Here is a 15,000-nt window from a genome sequence, read left to right as displayed (position 1 = left end):
TCAGATAAATTTGTTTTAATCATGTTTTCTGTTTTTCATCTTTTAGAATCCGAATAAAAACAACAACAAAAGAGAGACTAGATTCCTCGGTGGGATCTGACCAGAATCTGCAAGCGTTGCCACGGAGATGTTGATGAAGGACCGGATTCTGTTGGGCAGGAAATCTGTCAGGGGCTCAATGTCCTGGACCAACAGAAGAGGAGAATTCATGTTTAACCTCAGAAAATGACAAAGGATTCTCCAGACAGACAGACAGGTAGACACACAGAGAGACAGACAGTCAGACAGACAGAAAGACAAGTACCTGTTTGCGGGGAAAGTCCCAGGTGAAGTAAACCATCTCTGTGTCTTTGACGGTGCAGTTGATGGTCAACACCTCGCCCTGCCGCAGCACAGAGCCTGACGCCCACATCTCCACCTCCATCACCTTAGGGACTGGCAGGCAGACAGGTGAGAGACAGACACAAAGATAGACAGACAGGTCAAAAGGCAGACAGGTCAGCTCTCCATGCAGGAACATCACCCCTCACAGTATGTGGCCCCTCATTCTGCACCACTGAAACAATATTCCCGGATTCATTTTCCAAAGAAATCCTTTGCTTTTCCCTTCTTGTGCTTTTTCCCAACAGGCACACTGCAGCTGTTGCAACAACATGAAACTGAGCGTCTTGTAACTTCCTCCTAGTTTCCCTTTTCCTCCACAGTTCTTGCTCATGCGCCCAAAACAAACTTGTTTGCACATTCACTTCTCCCTTCAAAAACAGCATTGAACACTATCTAATCTGATCTAATCTGAGGTATAAACAATGAGGATTAATCACAGAACAAGACTCAGAAAATGACACCAGGGCGCGGGGCGACAGCACATTTTAGACACAGGCAACTCAAACTTTATTTAGTAAAGATTCAATAAAATGGACAAAAAGAGAACTAGAATTAAAAAGGAAATTGACGATGACAGATCACGAGATCTAATCTAATCTAATTTGATCTAATCTAATCTAATCTAATCTAATCTAATCTGATCGAATCGAATCGAATCGAATCTGATCTCATCTGATCGCATCTGATCGAATCGAATCTAATCGAATCTAATCGAATCTAATCTGATCTAATCTCATCTCATCTGATCTCATATGATCTAATCTGATCTAATCTAATATAATCTGATTTGATCTGATCTAATCTGATCTAATCTAATCTAATCTGATCTGACCTAATCTGATCTAATCTGATCTAATATCTGATATCTTACTCACCCACGATGCTAAAGACGTAGAAGACCTGCGACTCTCTCTCCTCCCCACCCTGGGTGGCTGAGCACACGTATGATGTGTCGTTCAGACGACCCGTGAAGCCGCGGCCCGGCTGGAACGTTACGCCGCTAACTGGCGCCCTGCCGGGCCGTTCGTACAGTGTGACGTTCAGCCGCGGGTCGGACACGACGCAAGGAATCGTGCCTTCTTCACCCTCCTTCATCACAACACCCGGACCCATCGGGACAAACCATTCATCCGGACCTGCAGGGGGCGCCAGATGCATCACAACAAAGTCAACTTTTTGTTGTATTTTCTACTCTGCAGATCAAATGTTCCTGTGAGCTTGGGATGACAACGGATGCCTTGCTTAAGGGCACCGTGTCCGCGGCGGCTGGCTCATCACCTCGTCCTGGTATGAAGATGTCCAGCTCTTTGGTCTCGTCAGATGAGGCCTCCTCACAGATGTATCTCCCAGAATGCCTCCAGGTGGCGTTGTGCAGCTGCAGGACGCTGCTGGATCCTTGATTGTCCAACACGACGCCCTCGGGGACCGAGTCCCGAGGCAGCCGCCATAACACCTGAGCCCATCCTGAGCACACCTGGAGACACACAGGTACCTGCGGTCACATGTTTGCAGACTAACCGGCCGTTTGGTCCTTTGTTAGGTTTCTCCAAAATAAAAGTGGACAAATGAGAGTGACACGCTGCCTCTGATTGGTCAGAGACTAAAACTGGTTCTAATTACCTGGAACTCAGCAAATTTTAAGCGGTGTGTTAGTGTCAGTCTGTATTGTGTGTGTGTGTGTGTGTGTGTGTGTGTGTGTGTGTGTGTTTTCCGGAAGCAGGTACCAAGGTTGCTCTAGTTCACTGAAACTGAACTAAAAACTACAACTGGCTGTGGAAAAAATAAACATTTTAGTTTAATTGAAATAAAAACTAAAAACTACTCTTTAGAAAAAAAAAAAAATTAAATGAAATTGTATTGTTTTCTTGCAACATGAACTGAACTAAAATAATATATAAAAAAAATCCTTATGTATGAAACTGCATTTGAAATCAGCAGCAGTGGAAATACTAGTATTATTATTAGTAATTTTGTAAGAAGTTTTAGTATTATTATTAGTATTTCTGTCAGAAGTATTAGTATTAGTATTAGTATTTGTGTCAGAAGTTTTAGTATTAGTATTAGTATTTGTGTCAGATGTTTTAGTATTAGTATTAGTAGTATTAATGGCAGTATTAGAAGTATTTCTAGTATTTTAGGAAGTATTTTTGTTTTTTTTCTCACCACAGAGAAGGAGGAGTTTGAACTCAGCAACACTTCGACACCAGAGGGACTCAACTCGAGAGACAAGCCCCTTTCTGGACAAACCAAGAACAGCACTGCAGACAGACAGACAGACAGACAGGTAGAGCGACAGTCAGACAGACAGACAGGTAGAGAGACAGACAGGTCAGACAAGTAGACCGACAGACAGACACAGGCACCCCAAGAGGCGCCACCTATTAATTTGATAACAGGTAACCCAATTCTCTGCTCACTTATTCTGCAATCCATAATTTAAATAAAACACATATTCCAAAATCATATGTCATAAAATCATATGTCATATGGTCTATGACAAAATGCATTGCAGTTATCATACGACAGAATAGCCAAACTTAATTTTCACACTGGACAAAAGCTTTCCTTAATGTCGGCCTGGCCTGTTGATGATGACCTGGAAATGTATTTGAGCTTGGACGTTAATTAACAGAGGTGCTCTGTTTAGTCCACCAGCTGATCTTATGCAGCTCACAGGCTTCACAGCCAGGCTCTCATGTCATACAATAAATATGAAAAACATTCATCTTGTGGAGGACAAGTGGGTTACCAGTTTTGAAAGCGATCCGACTTATTGTTTCTTCACAATGTCCGATTAAAGTCACATTTTCAGCCTCATTAGGAATGAATGGGAAAACGTCCAACATCCATGCATTTTCAAACCCACGCAGCTCCCACATACTTTGGCCTACAACCTCCATTCGAAGTTTAAACGGGTCAGCACAAGTGCAATTTTATGTGTGTAAAATTGAGGCGCGGTGAGGCTCCGCCCCCTTGCTGGCGACTCTGTGCACATCTGTGTTTGTTTGTGTTTTTTAAGTGGTTTTAAGTGGTTTTAAGTGGTTTTAATGGCCCTTGACCCCTGATCATTACGTGACTCGATCACTGAAGACAAGATTATGGCTGCACTTAATAATCGTGCGTTTGTTTGCTTTCTGTGGCGGTGGACGTTAATTGTTTGGAAAGCCACACAAACACACAAGAGCAAGAAAGAGAGGACGCAGAGGGGGTGTCCAGGTCAGGAACAGCCGGCGTGGATACAAGCCCGTCCTGCCCTATGTTATTATGGGGAATGTCTGCTCCTTAGTAAACAAGGCTGATGAGTTGACAGCTTGTTTGAAGTGCAACCACCGGTACCGTCGGAGCAGTTTACTGTGTTTTTCGGAGACGTGGCTGTCTGACATTTACACTTTACAGGGTGGACAGGGATCAAGTGACGACGGGCAAAAAGCAAGGCGGGGGTGTCTGTCTGTATGTGAACGATCGGTGGTGCCATCCTGGACATGTCACAATAAAGGAGAGATTCTGTGACCCGAACATTGAGCTCCTTGCAGTGAGTTGTCGACCTTATTACCTGCCCAGGGAGTTCTCCCATGTGACTGTCTTAGTGGTCTCCATTCCTCCATCAGGCAACGGGAAGCTGGCCACAGAGACAATATCAAAAATCACTCATAACCTTCAGCGCTCTTCTCCAGATGCGCTGGAGAGGATAAACGGGGACTTTAATCACTGCTCTGTCTCCTCTACTTTACCATCCTTTAGACAAATGGTGTCATGCCCTACGAGGGGGGATAAAACTATTGACCTTTTTTATACAAATGTTAAAGAGAGCTTCGTAGCTAATGTGCTTCCTCCGCTGGGTAATTCGGACCATAACCTGATATCTGTGATGTCTCGATATACACCGGTGATACGGAGACTGCCGACTACGTCCAAATCTGTGTGCATCTGGTCAGAAGAGGCCTGTGAAATTTTAAGGGGATGCTTTGAATGCACGGACTGGACGGTGTTCTCTGACGGTGACAGTGATCTGGACAGTATCTCGGACAGAGTTACCTGTTACATGAACTATTGTGTCAAATCAGAATCTTTCCTAATAACAAACCATGGGTGAGAAGTGAGGTTAAAGCAGCTATTAATAGGAAGAAGGCTGCTTTTTACAGTGGTGATAAAGACAGGATTAGAGATCCTCAAAGGGAGCTGAAAGCAGTTATCAGTTATAAAGAAAGAGTTGAAGGTCACATGTCCAACAGCAACACAAGAGGGCTCTGGAATGGGATGAAGTCCGTCACTGGATATGGGACCAGTAATCCCAGTTTCTATGGTTCAGGGATAAATGTGAATGATGCTAATTTGTTTTTTGCAAGGTTCAATGTATCTGATTTCTCTGCTACACATGAGAATATTCTCTCTTCTCTCATGCAGAGCAGCTCTGAGGACTGTAGTGCAGCTATTGTTCTAAACACCGAAGAGGTTCACCAGCAGCTAAAGCGGATTAAAGCCAAGAAGGCTGCAGGGCCTGACGGTGTTCATCCACGCACCTTAAAAGTCTGTGCTGACCAGCTGTGCTCGGTCCTCCACTCACTGTTCTCACTGTCACTGTCATCTGCTAAAATTCCACTGATGTGGAAAACCTCTTGCCTTGTCCCCGTTCCTAAGTAAGCCAAAGTGTCCAGTGACCTTGCTAACCTGAGACCAATAGCTCTGACATCGCACATTATGAAATGTTTTGAGAGAGTTGTCCTAGATCACCTGACTAGGCAGGTGTCACTCTTCCAGGATCCCATTCAATTTGCCTATAGGAGGGGAGTGGGAGTAGATGATGCTATACTGTTTATGCTTCATAACATCTATAGTCACTTTGAAATTACTGCCAGTTCTGTCAGGATTATGTTTTTTGATTTTTCGAGTGCTTTTAATACAATACAGCCACATATTTTAGCCAACAAACTAATTGATTTTAAATTGCCTAACACAACTATTGCCTGGATTTTTATCTCGACCTCAGTTTGTTTGGCTTGAGAATACACTGTCTGACACCATCTTAACCAATACAGGAGTGCCACAGGGCACATTTTTATCCCCTTTTTTATTCTCACTTTATACTTCTGACTACAGACATGTCTGATATAGAAGTTTTCAGATGACACTGCCCTGGTGGGTCTACTCAACCAGGGCAACGACCTGGCCTATAAAAGGGAGGCCCAGTCATTTGCCAACTGGTGTGACTCAATTTTTTTTAAAGCTGAATGTTGGGAAGACCAAAGAGTTAATTATTGATTTACCTTTCTTTTATCTATAGTATCTTCTAGTTTTTAATTTTGTCTCAGTGTCTTTTATTTATTTATGGTTTTAATCATGTCTCAATGGCCTTGTGTTGAAATCATTGTTGTTGTGATGTGTATTTGTTTACTAGGTGCATGCTATGTGCATGCCTTTGGGGATTAATAAAGTTGTCTTATCTTAAAACATCAGCTTGATATTTGTTCCTCTCCTTAACTCGAAGTCACAGACATAATTTCCACACCATACCCATGAAAAATGGTAAAGTGGTAGGAAAATCAGTTGTGCTTCTGAAAATCTAACTACAGAAGCAAACTGGCTTAAACTTTTGACACACTCAGCCTTAACGAGGCAGGAGTGCCAGCCCCCTGCCCCACAGACTTCCATTATAACTGAAACCCAAAATCTGGGGAGCAAAGGAGAAACACACACTTTTTAACCATAACTTTTTAACTATAACTATTCAACTACTATTTTTAACTATAATTCTGACATTTCTGGTGCACAATTTTCACACAGTTTGGTTTGGTGGAGCATTGGTTTGACCATTACTTTGAGGAGAAGGTCTCACAGTTACCTCTGTTACTCTGCTGTGAACTTTCTAGAACATCACTTGTGTCTGTGGGCAGTGACAGACCTGCCTGTGATTGGCTGGATGACACAGGTGGTGGCTCTGTATCTCCAGCACTGCTGCCATGACATCCCAGCCATCATCCCCGCCACTAAAGCAGGTCCTGAGCAACCACCCCAAACACCCTAGCAACCCCACAGCAAACACTTCTCAACCCCATAGCAACCACCCAGAACACCATAGCAACCACCTAGCTAAAAGCCTTAGCAACCAACCACAACACCATAGCAACCACCTAGCTAAAAGCCTTAGCAACCACCCAGAACACCATAGCAACCACCCAGAACACTATATCAACCACCTAGCTAAAAGCCTTAGCAACCAGCCAGAACACCACAGCAACCACCTAGCTAAAAGGCTTAGCAACCAACTACAACACCATAGCAACCACCTAGCTAAAAGCCTTAGCAACCACCCAGACCACCATAGCAACCCCATAGCAACCACCTAGAACACCATAGCAACCCCATAGCAACCACCCCAAACTCCCTAGCAACCCCATAGCAACAACCTAGCTAAGACTTAGCAACTAACCAACCAACCAGCAACCAACCACAACACCATAGCAACTACCTAGCTAAAAGCCTTAGCAACCAACCACAACACCATAGCAACTACCTAGCTAAAAGCCTTAGTAACCAACCACAACACCTTAGCAACCACCTAGCTATGCCTTAGAAACCACTTAGCTAAAAGCCTTAGCAACCACCCAGCACACCATAGCAACCACATACAAACAATGACCACTCAGAAGACTATAGCAGCTGCTCAGCAACCACCCACAATACCAAAGTAACTGCCTGCCAGCTCCCTTGCAACAGTAACCACTTAGCAAAATAACTACAAACCAAACACAACCTACTTGCAGTATAGCAAAGCACATGGCCACGTGATCTGCAGTATGGAGGACTAAAAGGGACAGAATGAAATAAATAAATACATCTTTAAATAAATAATTAAAAGTGTCATTAATTAATTAAAATGGGAATTAAATAAATAATTAAATAAATTAAAGAATTAAATTAAAGAAGAAAGAATTAAATAAATTAAATAAATAATGAAATAATTATATATATGTTTTTACATTAAATGAGCTGGTATTTTAATGAATTAATGACACATTTAATGACACATTTATTTATTTAATTCCCATTTTAATTAATTAATGACACTTTTAAGTATTTATTTAAAGATGTATTTATTTATTTCATTCTGTCCCTTTTAGTCCTCCATACTGCAGTGGTGGCAAGCACATTTAAATTTTCTGCAGAAACTTTAGTAAATTCGAATTATTATTTTATTACAGTTCGGTTTAGGAAGGAAAGAGACCAGACAAATTTCCACCCACCCACTCCCGTGACCACGCCCACTGCTTTTGCCACACCCCTCACTGGAGGGCAGAGCCTGCCTGTCATTTCTTGTTTGAGGTGTTTCCAGTTAATTTGGTTGGAATGTCTCTTTACTCACCTAGCAGGAAGTGGAGCCCAGATGCACTTCCTGTTTTTCCACTGATGGACACCGTCATGGCAGCTGCTTCTGGCCAATCAGAGCAGAGAGAGGAGAGATGAATGATAATAATGTTTTCCCTGTGCGTTGGTGAAAATGAGCAGCCGCTGGTACAGAAGATTCACATTTCTCTGAGCTCAGTCAAAGGAAATCTGGAACCATTTAGGAAGCAGACGATTGGTTCTCCTGAGGTTCTGCTGCCTCGGTGGAAATCTTATGGAAGACGTTGAGTTTTACAGAAACAAAAAAAAAACATCCTGACCGGCCACAGCAACATGAACATCATTTTCACACTTTCTTCTTCTTCTTATAATTATTCCCATGCAGTTAATTTGCACTACAGACATTTATTGCTCTATATTTTGCATATGTTACCATGGTAACGTGGACTGTGATGTCATAAAAAATCATTTTGAACTGAACTGAGTTTTCCTTCAGTTCAAACCTGATGATCCAACCAGACCTGAATACATTCCTCTGTGTGTGTGTGTGTGTGTGTGTGTGTGTGTGTCTCCACAGGGGAAGAGGCCAGTCATCCAATTAGAGCGTGTCCTTAAGGATCTTGGCCAATGAGGAGTCAGTATTTAGAAGGAAGGAATGTGGAAAAAAAAATAAACAAGCAGAAGAATTTCCTGTGGAGTCGGAGAGAGAGAGAGAGAGAGAGAGAGAGAGAGAGAGAGAGAGAGAGAGACAGAGAGAGAGAGAGACAGAGAGTGCTTAGACAAAATGATCACTTTATTGATCGCTGATCACTGATGGATGAAACCTTAACCAGCATTATGATTAATCAATAATTCATAATTTATAAGTAAATAATAAAAGACACAAAAGACTGATTTTGGATCAGAGCCAGTTTACAGTTTAATAAGGTAATATGATTAATTAACATATTAATAACTATTAATTATTGACATCTGTATGAAATTAATATGATCGTCATTCATTTTTAAAATTTTGCTTAAAACCCACCACACACACACACACACACACACACACACACAAAAACACACACAGAGCAGGCAGTCTCTGCTTGGTAAACAGAAAAATGTAAATCAGTTTTACTGGAAATAAAACAGGAAAATTACACTCTGTGTGTGTGTGTGTGTGTGTGTGTGTGTGTGTGTGTTTCCAGAGTGGAAATTTACTTGGTAACTTCACAGAAATCACTGTGATGATTACAGCCGCTCAAAAAATTAAAACCCCATGAACTAACGAACTAAAGACCAAGAGCTAATGAGCCAATAGTTAACAAGCTAATAGCAAATGAGCTCATAGCTATCAAGGTAATAGCTGATGAGCTAATAGCTAGCAAGCTCATAGCTGATGAGCTAATAGCTAACAAGCTCATAGCTGATGAGCTAATAGCTAGCAAGCTAATAGCTGATGAGCTAATAGCTAACAAGCTCATAGCTGATGAACTAATAGCTAACAGGCGAACTCTCCAGCCTTCAGATCTTGTCAGTGTGATGAAACTTCGCTCCACCAAAAATTAGCTCCGCCCACTGCCACGCCACCTATCCAGTGAAAAGGGGCAAGGGGCGGGGCAAAAGACGATGTGTGTGTGCCAATGCAGAGGAGCAGCAGCTCTACTCTGAGCATTTCTGCCGCTTGTACCCTTGACCTCGCTCTTCCGGTCAGTACCCAGAGCTCAGGTGAGGAGCGCAGGTGAGGGTTGGAACAAAGATCAGCCTGATGAGGCCAGCAGGACCACATCATCCACAAAGAGCAGCAAAGGAATCCTGAGGTCACCAAACTGGACCCCCCAATTCCCTGGACTGCACCTCGAGATCCTGTCCATGAAGATCAGGAACAGAATTGGAGACAGGGGGCAGCCCTGGCCGAGTCCAGCGGCCACCGGGAACGAGCGCAACATAGTGCCAAGAAGGCGGACACGACTCTCACTGCGCTTATACATGGACCGGGTGGCCTGCAGAGGTACACCCGGTACACCATGGTGCTGCAGCACCGTCCCTGCAGTCATAAGCCTTCTCCAAATCTGCAAAGCACAAACTGCTGTGATTCCTCCGGTATCCATGCGAGGTTGAAGAGCCGGTCCACTGTTCCATGGCAGGATGGAATCTGCATTGTTCTTCTCGAATCCGAGGTCCGACGTTGGCTGGAGTCTCCTGGAGTGAGCTTTCCCAGGGAGGCCGAGAAACGTGATACCACAATAACTGGAGCACACTCTTCGGTCCTCCTTTTTAAAAATGGAAACCACCACCCCGTCTGCCGCTCCCTGGGCTCTGTCCTCAACCGTCACACATGACAGTCCAACAACATCCAGGGCCTTCAGCACATGGTGGACTGAACCACGTCCAATAAGAAGATATGAAAATCACAGTTGTGGGAAAAAAGGAAATGGAGAAACAGTAAGCGGACAAAACTTGTTCCCCGGCGAGAGAAAATCCGGGGTTGAGCCGCTGGCGAGCGCTGAGGAAGAGGAGGAGGATGAAGAGCGACGCCACGCCGGCCTGGGAGGGGCCAGCGGGACAGAGTTTTTTTTTTTTTTCCTAGGATGGCGACGTTAGGTTTCAGCCTCTGGCAATGAGCAGGGAGGCTCACAGGAAACACTGAAGACTGAGGCAACATTTGTCTTTTTTTTAAGATTATTTTTTTGGCATTTCTTCTTTATTTGACAGTCAAAGTGAAGATAGACAAGAACGGCAGGGGAGAGAGAGACAGGAGGGGCAGGGGAAAGAGGGGGGACAACCTGCAGCAAAGGACCTGAGGTCGGATTCGAACCCTGGTCACTGCGATCGGGACGGAGCTCTGGTACATGGTACACCCTCTGTTTCACCTGGCAACATTTGTCTTTAATCGCCTTCAGTTACTTTGTTTCTTTTTATTTTGGATTGCTTTGGGGATTTTCAATTTTTTTATTAATTTTTTAATTATTTATATTTGGCTATTTGGCTTCTTGTATGTGTTATAACTAATATTATGGTAATTTCTCAGGGTTTTTTATGGGCCATTTAGGGTCATTTTATGGTAAAGTTGGCAGATCCAGATTAGACTCCAGATTAGAGTCCCAGATAAGAGTTCTCAACATGAGCCTGAATCTGAAGAGAGGCGGTCAGGGACTCGTGCTTACGCATTGTTAGTAACGCTGTTTGTAAACAGGAAGTAGAAAGCGGTGTGTGTTAGTAATGCTGTTTGTAAACAGGAAGTGGTGACAGAGCGTTAAAGACTGTAAAATTTTCAAGTTAATTTCCACTAAACAAAGATGCTGCTGCTGCTGGACCAGACCAGGGGATGTGGCCATTAGCCCCGCCAACAAGCAGAGGATGTGGCCATTAGCCCCGCCAACAAGCAGAGGATGTGGCCATTAGCCCCACCCCCAAGCAGAGGATGTGGCCATTAGCCCCGCCCCTGAGCAGGGGATGTGACCATTAGCCCCGCCCCCATGCACCAGACAGTTCACATGTTTACCGTCTGTTACATGTTTCTGTTATTTTGTTGTTTTGTTGTTTGGAGGGGATCCAGTTAAATAATAAACATTAAAGAGTTTCTGTCAATCTCATCAGTCCATCACATTAATCAATCACATCAGGAGAGCCAGAACAGGCTCATCAATCAGGAACATAGCAATCACATGCCAATCAATCACATATTGATAAGTTATCAGGTCCATCAGTTACTCACCATGAAACTTTCCTCAGTGCTCCAGCTTTCATTCCTGGAAAAGTCAATACTATTGACACCAGTCAATACTGATCAATACTGATCAGTACTGATCAATACCACAATACTATCCAAATACTACAAATACTGCAGAGTCCATGAAGTCCCAGTAGAGATCCGTTGTTGCTACGGCGACCAAGTTTCAGTCTGGAAGAAAATACAGAGAAAAGAAAAGAGGTTCAGTCTGAGAGAGACGCCTCACTCCTCCTCCTCTCTCCTTCCCTCTCTCTCCTTCCCTCTCTCTCTCTCTCCTTCCCCCTCTCTCTCTCTGTCTCTCTCTCCTTCCCTCTCTCTCTCTCTGTTTCTCTCTCTCTCCTTCCCTCTCTCTCTCTCTCTCTCTCTCTCTGTCTCTCTCCTTCCCCCCCCCCCCCCCCCCTCTCTCCCTTCATTCCAGAGGGAAAACGAATGGAAACAAAGGAGAGGGGGCGAGCGACATTAAGTCAGTACAGGAGAGAGAGTCTGGGAGAAAAAACATGAGCGAGCCAACGTCTGTTTCCAATCTGTCTTTATGTGCCCCCGCCACACACACACACACACACACACACACACACACACACACACACAGTGAGGGGGAAACTCACATAGGTTTTTCTTTTCACACAGAAAAAGCTGTGTGTGTGTGTGTGTGTGTGTGTGTCCGGATGTGGAGCTAAACTTGGAGGCTGACTCTCTCTCTCTCTCTCTCTCTCTCACACACACACACACACACACACACACACACACAGACCTCTCTCAAAGTAAAAGCAGCCAGCAGAAAGAACAGGAAGTGATGTCATTCATATTAAACAGCTAAAGTGACTGAGCAGATCCAGGATCTGCTGTGTGGAGCTGGGTGGGGAACGGCCACCTGCAGGGGGTGCTCCACTCTCTACATGATCAGACATGAGACATTTCCAGATGGACTGATGATGTCATCGTCTCTGTGACGTTTCATTTTTGCTTTAAACGAATGAGAGCGTAGAAAAACAGGGACCTGGCCTTCGGGACGGTCTGGTCGGGTTTGGGGCGAAGTCAGACGGCAGAGCTCAGACCAGCTGGATCCAGACTTTACGAGCCTCTCGTCTTTCCAGCCACGTCTTCACGACTTCGTGGCCTCCGCGATTCACCTCAGGATCTTCTCTTCCTCTGGAGGTCTGCAGCTCACTGCTGGTCCCAGCTTCTGTCCCAGTCCAGGATTTGTCTGGACTGGCAGCCAGAGACCTGGAGACGTGATCCCGCTCTCAGCAGCGCTATTTTCTGTCTGTCTGAATGAAACCTGTCTGAGTCCTCTCCTCCTAATGTGGCCTTTTTAAGCTCTCAACAAAATAAAAGTTGATTTGACACTGTGATGATGACGCTCCACACACAGCCCTGGCACAGTGAGACCATGAAGACACATGTAAGGATGCTGTTTGTAGATTTCAGTTCTGCATTTACAGTTTTTTATGATCGCTTACACAGTAGGAACATCTACTTAAACCAATGTGACAAAACTTGAACTCATTGGAACTAAACCTTAAACACAGCGTGGCCACAACTTAGACACATGTGCTTTTCTGCTACTACGTTTGCTATTCTGCAACACACTTCCTCCTGAACACCAGACACTATTCATACAGAAGACACCTCGCTCAAACATGAAATCATGTGGTAACATTGGGAAAACACTTATGTTCAAAATATAAAACACATCGGGTAATTAGAAAACCCGAGACACACACATGAAAGCACTTACTTAGAAAACTGAACAGCAGTCAGTCAGGGCCTAAGCTCTACAAACAGACCCCAGGTCAGCCATGTTGAGTACTTTGTGTGGAGGCGGTGAGAGAAAGAGGCACAGGAAGACATCGTATGCGATGTGGATGAGATTTTGTGGCCGTGCGTAGTTTGATTTTGTTGTACTGTTTTATTTTTGCTTTACGTACTATACTATGTATGTTTATTTATGTTTGTCAACTCAGAAACCCTGGTATCAAAACAGTAAATCCATCAGCCTAATGAGAGGTGCTCTGCCCAAAATAACAAATTTTGTTTGCAAAAGGCTCTTACCATGACAAAACATTTCAAACATGCAGCAAAAGCACATTTTGTTGCCACCCAATACAACTAATCTGCTCACTCACTTCATACTCAACACCAGAATGCAACAGACCCTTTTCAGTCTGAGCAGATTCAACCTTACTTTCTCCTGTGTGTATTGCAGTCATTTTTTTTTTTTTGACAATTTACATAGTTACACATTGTAAAGCAAGTAGCAAAAGCCAATATTTCCCTCAAACAACTCAACTTCTGCCCAAATGAGTAGATTCCTTCAGTCAGCTCTACTGTACTGTAACACAGCTGACAGCAGAATGCAAAATACAGCTGTCAGTTTGAACAAGGTTCTCCTGTGTGCTGCACATTCAAATGTGAACTTACAGTAAAGAACTGCATCCAAACTCAGAAAGACTTTGAAGTGACATTTTACTGTATTGATGGCAAAAACTGAAATACTGTAATTCACATACAGTATTACATAGAAAAAATCAAAGGAGTTGAAAAAAAAAAAAAATACAGAATACAATTTATAGGCCCCTTTTTGTAGGTGCATACTGATTGATTGGTGAATGATGATTTATGGAAAAGGGTAGTGATGCAGGTGCACTAGTGATTTCACAGTGATGCAGGTGCAAAAGAGTGTGAAAAATGTGTGAATCCAATGAAAAGGTATGAACACATTTGCAGAAGAAAACTGCTGTGTTTTGGAGGTGAAGATGACGACAAAGTGGATCCCAGTTTCATTATCCTGGAAAAAGTGATTGAAAAAAACTGTACTGTACTGTAAAGTACAGTATACTCTATACACTATTCAGTTTTGAGTTGACACCTTACTTATTTATTTTTACTTTTTGGTTATTTTGGAAACAGTTGTTACTGTGAAAAATGTGCTTTCTATTTTGAGCTTTGCAGAATTCTTTTTGAAGAAATAAATGAAAAGCAGTAAAAAAAAAAAATGCAGTGTTTTGTGTTCAGTGTGTTATTGTGTTGCTTGCTGCTGTGAAAGTGTGTTCATGTGATGGAAATGTGTTTCCTTTTGCCATCAGAGTTAAATTTTGACAAAGGATTTTTAAGTTTTGATGACTGAGTTTCAGTTTGCCATATATGTGAATGGTTTATTTCCAGGTGTTGTGTCTTATTTGCGTTGTGTTTAGAGTTTTGGCACAGCGAGTTCAAGCAATCAAAAAAAACTGTAGTTGGACGATCATTTATTTTTCAACAGGACAATGACCCCAAACACACCTCCAGGCTGTGTAAGGGCTATTTGACCAAGAAGGAGAGTGATGGAGTGCTGCGGCAGATGACCTGGCCGCCACAGTCACCGGACCTGAACCCAATCCAGATGGTTTGGGGTGAGCTGGACCGCAGAGTGAAGGCAAAGGGGCCAACAAGTGCTAAACACCTCTGGGAACTCCTTCAAGACTGTTGGAAAACCATTTCAGGTGACTACCTCTTGAAGCTCATCGAGAGAATGCCAAGAGTGTGCAAAGCAGTAATCAGAGCAAAGGGTGGCTATTTTG

General features: G+C 43.4%; 1 protein-coding gene across 4 annotated transcripts in view; it reads right to left on the bottom strand.

The window, feature by feature from the left end:
• The window catches only part of LOC115371219 (platelet-derived growth factor receptor beta-like), a 29,177-nt gene extending 17,523 nt beyond the window's left edge, over nucleotides 1–11,654 (bottom strand). For 2 of the 4 annotated variants that reach the window (XM_030068425.1, XM_030068427.1), the window contains exons 1-7: nucleotides 11,426–11,650; nucleotides 7,745–7,813; nucleotides 2,548–2,642; nucleotides 1,663–1,858; nucleotides 1,260–1,520; nucleotides 305–435; nucleotides 102–183 (exon numbers count right to left, since the gene is read on the bottom strand). In XM_030068425.1, the coding sequence (XP_029924285.1) occupies nucleotides 102–183; nucleotides 305–435; nucleotides 1,260–1,520; nucleotides 1,663–1,858; nucleotides 2,548–2,642; nucleotides 7,745–7,802 (823 nt within the window). In that variant the 5' untranslated portion in view covers nucleotides 7,803–7,813; nucleotides 11,426–11,650. Of the gene's footprint in view, nucleotides 1–101; nucleotides 184–304; nucleotides 436–1,259; nucleotides 1,521–1,662; nucleotides 1,859–2,547; nucleotides 2,643–7,744; nucleotides 7,814–11,425 lie in introns of all 4 variants that reach the window. The other 2 variants (XR_003929342.1, XM_030068426.1) reach the window with 2 other exon arrangements.
• Nucleotides 11,655–15,000: the final 3,346 nt, after the last annotated feature.

This window comes from Myripristis murdjan, chromosome 14 (assembly GCF_902150065.1).
Source record: "Myripristis murdjan chromosome 14, fMyrMur1.1, whole genome shotgun sequence".
Taxonomy (NCBI): Eukaryota; Metazoa; Chordata; class Actinopteri; order Holocentriformes; family Holocentridae; genus Myripristis; species Myripristis murdjan.
This window is presented reverse-complemented; position numbering and strand designations above follow the sequence as displayed.